The sequence below is a fragment of the Euphorbia lathyris genome, chromosome 2 (assembly GCF_963576675.1).
Source record: "Euphorbia lathyris chromosome 2, ddEupLath1.1, whole genome shotgun sequence".
In the NCBI taxonomy this organism is placed as follows: Eukaryota; Viridiplantae; Streptophyta; class Magnoliopsida; order Malpighiales; family Euphorbiaceae; genus Euphorbia; species Euphorbia lathyris.
The window spans coordinates 8,423,313-8,432,659 of record NC_088911.1 but is presented as its reverse complement, the minus strand read 5'-3'; the positions used below and the strand labels follow the sequence as shown (position 1 = coordinate 8,432,659).

General features: G+C 30.0%; 1 protein-coding gene across 1 annotated transcript; it reads left to right on the top strand.

The window, feature by feature from the left end:
* Positions 1-5,968: 5,968 nt before the first annotated feature.
* LOC136217396 (cyclin-U4-1) lies at positions 5,969-9,065 on the top strand. The gene is made up of 2 exons (XM_066003998.1): positions 5,969-6,376; positions 7,863-9,065. Exons 1-2 carry the CDS (start codon positions 6,039-6,041, stop codon positions 8,134-8,136), a joined length of 612 nt encoding a protein of 203 aa, XP_065860070.1. The 5' UTR covers positions 5,969-6,038; the 3' UTR covers positions 8,137-9,065.
* The last annotated feature ends 282 nt before the right edge of the window (positions 9,066-9,347 follow it).

Sequence of the window (9,347 nt, the reverse complement as noted above, 5' to 3'; positions counted from 1 at the left end):
CAAATGATCATATAGTAAATTATCACATCCGCATATCCCCTGAGTAAATTATCATAGAATTATTAATCTTCCAAATTTTATTAATTCTTTTAGTGGGTTAAGGTATTTATTATAAAACACAAATTATATTTTTTAGTGTGTTGTTCTATCAGCCATGTTATATTTATTAGCATATCTGAATTTAATGATAATAGGAAAAATTTGAATAAAAAATAAATTATAGAAACATTAATTACATATAAAATTTAATGATAATAGGAGTATTTCTATATAACAGTAGTTCTTTGTATTTCATTGGGAATTTAATACATAGTAATTGGAAATTGGAAATTGGAGTTATTGCTTGGCTTGGCATGAAGTAATGCCATTGTTGTTTGCCCGGTATGCAGAAATTTATTTATTTTTTTATTTAATTAAATTATTAAATGATTGTCATGTCATTAGGTAGCCATTTTATAAGTTTGAAAAAGCCAAATGTAACATTAATGAGCAAACTTAAATCTAGACCATTGGATTTTGATCCAATGGCTACTAAATAATACCCATGAATGGTGATAAATGAGTAATACCCATTAAGAGTGAACTCATATATATATATATATATATATATATACACACGGTTTATCTAACCTGTGCCTCATGGCAAAGGTTTAGCTTTAATGATTAAAGCATTAATTATGTTTTTTTTATCAAAAAAAAATTTATGTTTTTACGGTTCTTTTTTGGCCTAAGTATAGGGTAAATTACATCTATGGCCACTGAACTTTATTATTTTCACATTATGACTACTCAACTTCATTTCTTCCCGGTATGACCATTGAACTTTACATTTTTTAACATCAGTGGCCACTTAACGTCTCAAAACAACCATTGAAGGCTAAAAATAAAAAATCCAAAGCCTTAATGATGTTCTAAGGAACTTTAATTCTTGAAAATTTTTGTTTTGAGGTTATTTAGGTGTTGTTTGGTTAGAAGAGAGAAAGTGAATTTTAATTATTTTGGTTTTTTGGTGGTAAGTAATTAAATTTGATAAGGCCTCAATTGAATTTTTTTTTTAAAATTTTCAAGAATTAAAGTTCCTTAGAATATCATTAAGGCTTTGGATTTTTTATTTTTAGCCTTCAATGGTCGTTTTGAGACGTTAAGTGGCCACTAGTGTTAAAAAGTGTAAAGTTCAATGATCATACCGGGAAGAAATAAAGTTGAGTAGTCATAATGTAAAAATAATAAAGTTCAGTGGCCATAGATGTAATTTACCCTATACTTAGGCCAAAAAAGAACCGTAAAAACATAATCAATTAAAGCTAAACATGTGCCATGAGACACAGGTTAGATAAACCGATATATATATATATATATAAGTTTAGCCAACTTGTTAATTTAAAAGGGTTCAAAGTCTTGGACTTGGACTTAAAAATCAAATTCAAATAAACATATCTAAAAGAAATTTAATAATAAAAATTAAAATTTATTTAATATATAAAAAATATAAATTTAATAATTAATATTGATGTAGCAAGTCGGTCTAGATTGACCTATTCTATTTCTAAAAGTCTCAAATTCGCCCTAAAATTAAGTGGACTTTAGTGGGTGGAGAACGACTTAGGTTTGGATTCAATTTTCTTTATCCAAACCCGATCAATTGGACATAGGCCTGAATGGGCCGAATGAGTACCTAAACTCTTGAACAGGTCTAGTAAAAACATATACTCTCCACGTGGATAAAAAAATAACTAGCACAACTCAAAATTTACGCAATCATCAATCAATTAATCTGATTAGATACATTGTAGAACTAGAATAGCATGCCCAACGCATTTTCACACAAATTAAACCGTCAATCCGCAGTTCCCCGGGTAGTAAACAACCCACTCGACATCATGGGACCCACCTCATAACGATGGAAACACCACCATATAAAAAAAGATAATGCACACTCAACGTACAACTCTTTTCTATTATCGTCTATTTTATTCGCTCTGAACAATTCTAATTTAAGTGTCAGAGTGCATATACTCATCACTCAGTACCGGTTTAAGAATATGAATATATCACCGCAACTACCATCAAACATAGGTGGATATTGTTCAACGAATTGAAACAAAAATCCAAGCCCATTTGATGTAGAAATTGCAGACAATTTAAGAAAATCTCATTTGAGATCACTTTATTATTATTATTATTAATAGAAGATTAAATAAATAAATAATAATTAAGAAAATATTTGATATAATATAATGTCTGGTAAGGCTATAGTACTAATTGTTGTACACCAACAAAACAAATCCATGTTCTGTCACACCTTAGAATCAAAACACATGCAATTTCTCATTTATTTAAAACATATATATATATACAAGATTCACAACTTCTTTTATACATGTTATCACATGATGCCTATACATCTGCCCATCACATTGCAATCACCTAATTAACAGTTCACTAATTTCAGATTAAGCATCAAAATTAATACTAAAATGATAAATTTTTAAGCAAAACAGTAATTACAGGGAAAAACAGTAAAACTGGTAGTTTTGTCTCTTAGCGCGGAATTGCCCTTGAACCATGCCACACGGCGTGTGGCCTTCCTCAGTGCCCAGCCGCTCGTAGCGATCTCCACACTCTAGCCCTCCAGTTGAGTCACACGGCGTGTGGCCCAGAGGCACGCGGCGTGTGAATTGCATCAGAAAGTTTCAGGGGCTTTTGGCCTTCCCACACAGCATGTGCCCTGGTGACACGTCGTGACAGCTTTCAATTTCGTGCGGCCTCACACGGCGTGTGGCTACTGGCACACGGCGTATGAGGTCCTTTGACGCTACTCCTCGCTCTCATATTAGAGATGTTCGCATCAGTTTAGCATTTTACTCCAAACCGCAGGAAATATATCGTTTGGTTAGGTTTATATAACGACAACGTTTAGTATTTTCTCTGGAAACTGCAACATTTTGGAATTTTTCATTAATAGTTGTTTGTAGTTATTTGTTATTGATAAAATTATCCTTCTTATTTCTATAAAAATATGTTTATTCTTTAACATTATTTCTGTTTTTTTGATTGGAAGTGAGGAGGGAAGCAAAAGATAGGACATCCCAATTATGTTGGCACCCCCTGAAGACTCTTGCCCCGACCCGTTTTATTAAAGAAAGGAAGAAAAAGTTCATACAACTTTAACATTGTTTTTGTTTCTATAACATAATTACTTAAAAAACAAGGTTTTGTTGCGTTAAATAAATTTTTTATTTTTTATTTATAATATTTTTATTAATTTGTGTACTACATTTTTTATTTTATAATTTATTTGTTGATTAATTTAAAACATGTCTATATTAAACATTTTGAATACTAACAACAACAGTTTAATATAATTTTACCAAAGACTAATAATTAAATAGCTAACAACAACAACAAATAGCTAACATCAACAACAACAGCTATTAGCTAATAACTGAACCAAACAAACACTAAATATGTAATTATAAAAATAAGATATTTATGCAATTCAGTTTTTTTACCTATATTCGCAAGAAATTATTACTGTGGATCAAGGCTAATATTGTCCTCTACTCAAATGGTGTCATATTGGTAATTGAGCTAGCGTGGCTTCGAGTGAACTTCCATCCCGCTGTAGATTTTTTTTTTTTTTTGGTATTCACAGATGATGAAAAGCACATAATTTATTAAAATTTGAGATCCGATTACACTTCAAAACTCATACATATACATTTACGATCAAGATTATTAAAAAAAACATAGGGCAAAATAAAAATAAATAATTTTTTTAGTTTATTGCATTTTTAAAGTTTTTTCGCATCCATTTTTTTAAAATTAATTTGCGCAATACTTTTATATTAAATAACAAAAAAAAAATTCATATAACCATTTGAACACATGACCTCCTTAATTATAAGTATCCTCTAGACTGTAAAAATTCAATACAAAAACTTTAATGGTATTTCCATCATATATGAAAAAACATTTTAAAGCAGAAAAAATAATAAAACTACTCAATTTCTTCTTGTTAATGTGCTAATAATTTTACTGAAAAATTCTACTTTTGTAAAATGGAGGAAAATTCATACATGTGTATTTGTAAATTTTTAAATTACAAAGAAAGTTTTTTCTCAAGCATGTGAAATCACAAGATTTAGAATCTATTTGGTTTATATATTTATGTTTACTGTTGTTGTTTGCTGTCACTGATAAGTAGTATTAATTGATTTTTCTGCTAAAAGCAGCTATTTCAAAATTTTATCAAATACATTTTATCTCTTGTTTAAAGGGTTAAATACATGAATATCATAATTAAATACAAAATTACAACTAAATCATATCACCAAACTTAATTTTTAATATATCATTATTCTCTATATATTATGATTTTATACTATAATTTAAGAAATTTAGACTCCAATTCATAAATCATAAATCCTAAAAAATATATTTTAGACTTCTAATTTATAAATTGTAATCCTTAAAATATATTAAAGATATTGATTTGATATAATCCAAAATTATGATTTTACATAGTTATAAATAGTTTTTAAAAGATGAATTTCTGTGCAATTTCCCCTTGTTTAAATTAAAAATAAAAACTAATTTTGAAAAAGGGAACTAAACGAGTACTTTCGTACTTACCCTAAAAAATTAAGTTTCTAGTAATTATTATCTAATGATGATTTAAAATTGGGTTAATACATATATGTCTTTGTATTTGTATGTTTTGTCACATATGCCCATATATCAAATAATCATCCAAATATATTTCTGTAATTATTAACTGACAAATATACCCTTATTTGAATGGTAAGCTTATTTGGTATAGTTCTGTTAGTCTAGTCATCAGACCATTATAGGTATATTTGCCTCTCGTTAACAATTACAAGAGCATATTTGGATGTTTATTTGGACCATATTTGGTAAGTAGCTGTTAGCTGCTTACGTTTTTGGTTAGCTGATTGTATAAACTTGTTTGGTAAAACTTTGCTGATTGATAATAACTTTTTGGATAAATTTCAAATAAAACCCTTGTGGTTTCACTAATTTTCAGATAAAGGACTATGGTTTACTTTTTGTCAAAACGAGGATTAGGTTTCGCACTTAGATTAATGTTATTAAAATCATCTTTAACGTCCTGAAAATGAAAATTTTCAAGAATTAAAGTTGTTCAATGTCATCTTTTTTGGAATGTTCTCTCTCTAAATATTAACTTTCTCTCTCTTTACCAAACATCATCTAAATAATCTTAAAATAAAAAGGTTGAAGAATTAAAGTTGCTTAGAATATTATTAGTTCTTAAAATATGTCATTTTTGAAGTCGCCAATGGTGATTTTAATAGTATCAACCGAAAAAGTCCTTATTTTACTAAAGTTGAAAACCCCAATCTTCGTTTTGATAAAAAAAAAAAGTAAATCACAGTCCTTTATCTGAAATTTAGTGAAACCACAAGGGTTTTATTTGAAATTTACCCTAACTTTTTTTTTTGTATAAAATGACAAATAAAGACATGATAAAGCCTTTATATGAGGTTAAAGGGTAGTAATTAAGAGTAAAAATATCATTTAAAAAAAGATTGAACAATAAGCTAATTGAAAAAACTCATAAAACCAACCTTTTTAAAATTAACTTTTTGACACAATAAATTCATTCAAACATATATTCATCAAATACCACTGTTAGATATTTGACTAGTCAATAGTCAAAATCTCGACTTAAACTTCTAATTTTACTTCAAAAAGTTTTTTTTTTTTTATCAACGGATGTATTAACCCATCCTACAAAGAGGAATTTGATATCTAATCCAACTAATTAACCAACATCATTTCCCTCTTTCCCAAGTTAAGTTTTGAAATTAAAAAAAAAAACAATCATTAACATAAAAATCTTTTTACAATACAAAAAAGTCCTAATTTAAAAACACAAGGGCATTATCGTCCTATAAAAAACACCTACATAACGGCCTTTGTTACCTCTCTCTCTTTGCTATAAACACACAGTACAGCTAACAAACAGAAAAACTCATTCAAAAAATTGTTCATCAATGGCAGAGTTAGAGAACCCAAATTTGATGCCAAAACTTATCACATTCCTCTCCTCTCTTCTTCAAAAAACAGCAGAATCGAACGATCTCGACCGTCAATTTCAACCTCAGAAAGTAGTTTCAGTCTTTCACGGTCTCTCCAGACCTTCAATTTCAATCGAGTGCTATCTAGAGAGGATTTTCAAGTACGCGAATTGCAGTCCTTGTTGCTTCATTATTGCTTATGTTTATCTTGATCGGTTTTCTCAGAGACAGCCGAGTTTGTCTATCGATTCGTTCAATGTTCATCGTTTGCTTATCACAAGCGTTATGGTTGCTGCTAAATTCATGGATGATATGTGAGTTGATTTTTTGAATTCTTCTTTTCCGATTGCGTTTTTTGAGTGAATAAAGTAATTTGGGGGTTTTTTCGGGGGAATTTGATGTTGTTGAGTTGTGATTTGATGTGTTTATGCTTGCTAATTTGAAATTTTTGAATGATTGTTGAACTGGAATTTCTGTTTGTTTGGCGTTTGTGAGGGTTTTGATTTGGTTTACATTGAGGCATATGTTTCTGAATTGGGAATTCTTTTACTCTTCCTCTGTTTGATCTGACTTGCAAATTTTGCTTCCACGAGTGCGTATTTAGTCTGGACGTACAAAAACAGTGCAATTTTAAATTTATCATAGTATGTAATTTTAAGTCTAATTAATAAGAAATTTCAAATCGTACTAGATGATCAAAACACTAGATAGTCACGGCATGGAATTACAAATGGAAAAAAATATCGTATTTTCATAAAAGAAAAAGCCTATTTCGTTAATTAGATCTGAAAACTGTTCAATAAAACATGTTTTATACATGAACGTTAAATTCCTTGTTCTTATAATCATAAGACTAAATTTATTTCCATGAAATTGTAAAGAACTTATAATTTTAGTAATTTGGTGCAATAACATGTCTACTTGAAAAAAAGTCAACTACCTCCTATAATCAACGGTATTTTGTACTTCAAAAAAGTTTCACTTGGGAGAATTTGCTTAAAATGATCAATTGACTCTATAAAATATACTTATTAGTCTTTTGAATTTTTCAAAAGTGATCTATTAGTTCTTTGAACTTTCTTAAGTGTACCTATTTCAACTTTTTCAAAATCTCTCTTTATTATATCATGTGTATTTTAAAGGGTTAATAGGTTGCTTTAAACAAGTTCAGAGAGTAAATTGGACATTTTAAAAATACGAGGGACGATTAAGTTTTTTTTAGACAAATTTAGAAGGATAGGGATGTATTAAGCCAAATATTATCGGTATTAGAAATACACTTTTACTAATATATCAGTACGGTTTTGATCACATGGACTTTAATGATCATGTAGTATTTGGTCATTCACCGTTAGATTTAGGCTTATTAAAAGGTATTTCCCATCTAAGACTCACTTCATTCCTCTTCTTATCGCTATCTTTTAAAATCGTTTTTTTCTTTTGTTTGTTTGTTTTCCACCCTCAAGCCAACTCTTCCAACTTTCGCTTGATTTACTCCTGAACCAACACATTATACGTGTTTAGAATCAGCCTTTATACCAATTTTGACATATTGATCAAATATCATACAATTATTATTTGCTTTCGCTCAAATTTTATTCCTTGAACCTTAAAACGTATCTACATGTATTGCAAATACACTTACTAATATATTTCATTCACTCTAGCTCAATTTCAGTTTATTTCCGCCCTATTTTACTCATATCTTTCACTCCGACGTACGACTTCTCGAGTTAGAATTTTACATGTACTTTGGCAATGAAATTAGTGCTAATAGTCTATGTTTAATGAAAATTTCAGGTATTACAATAATGCATACTATGCAAAAGTAGGAGGAATCAGCACAATAGAGATGAATTATTTAGAAATTGATTTCTTATTCGGATTGGGATTCCATTTAAATGTAACCCCAAACACATTCAACACTTATTGTTCACATCTACAAAGAGAAATGATGCTTCAACCTCCTCTAAGCATAGCTGATCAATCTTCTACATTGAATCTAGTAAGACTTCATTTATCTTTCAATGAAGATGAAACTTCCCATCACAAACAACAACAACTTGCTGTGTAAACACGGATTAAACAGCATCGTGTTTACCGAACTTTCATAGTTGTCTTAAAATAGTCACTCGTCTCAATAAAATTATTCAATTTTGAATTTTGTCTCAGTAAAGTCGCTCCAGCGACTTCAAGAGCAAAAAGACATCGGAAATATGACGTGGCTTCCATGTCAGCACTAGTCAACTTTCAATATTGATCGAAACAACGCGTGGATGCCACCTACCTGGACAAAACGAAGCCACCTAGCTGACCGTGGTCAGCTAGGTGACAGACATGTGTGTCATCTAGGTGTTGCCACGTGCGGTTTTGATAACCGGAGAAAATTGACTACTGCTGATGTGGCACCTGCGTTACTTTTTCAGTGTCTTTTTATTCTTGAAGTCGCTGGAGTGACTTAATTGGGACAAAATTCAAAGTTAAATGATTTTAATGACACAAATTGAAGTTGAGTGGCCATTTTGAGATGATCATTAAAGTTCAGTGAACAATGAAGTTCTAAGTTTCAGTGTAGTTAGTTATAGAGACAGTAAAGACTCGGTTTGATTCGGAGGAGATGACATCGGGATAGAATGAACTGTATCTCATAGCGGAAATTGAGAGTAAGTGACTGTGTTATATTAGTAAGATGAGTTTTTAATACGCGTTAGAGATTTGGATCGAAACGGACTATATCTACGTGGTATTGGATCAGTCAGTCAGTTACATACATCATGTGACTCAATTTTCTTTCTTAATTTAGGATAATGTTTCTGTTGCTGTGTATTAAACCAACTTGGGTTGGGTTTTTTTTTTTTTTTTGGAATATTTCTTGTTTGGGTTTGGAATATTGATATCATTTAGTAATATATGTACAGATGGATTTATCTTTTTTACAGTCTGGCTATCAAAGTCTTTCACTTTCTTGTACCTTTTCATAACCTATAAAATTGAGCTGGCACACTTGTTTTTGTTTTTTTTTAATTTGCGGCTGATTCTTGTTCTAATCCATGCTGGGATTCTTAACTTTTGGGGAAAGAATAATGGGTAAATACACCTATCACCATTGAACTTTACCCATTTTACTATTATGGCCACGGAACTTTGTTTATTAATGGTGTGACTACTGGATTTTACATTTTTTAATACCGGTGACCACCCAACGCCTCAAAACTACCATTGACGGTCTCAAAATAAAAAATTTGAAGAGTTAATGATATTTTAAGGAACTTTGATTCTTGAAAA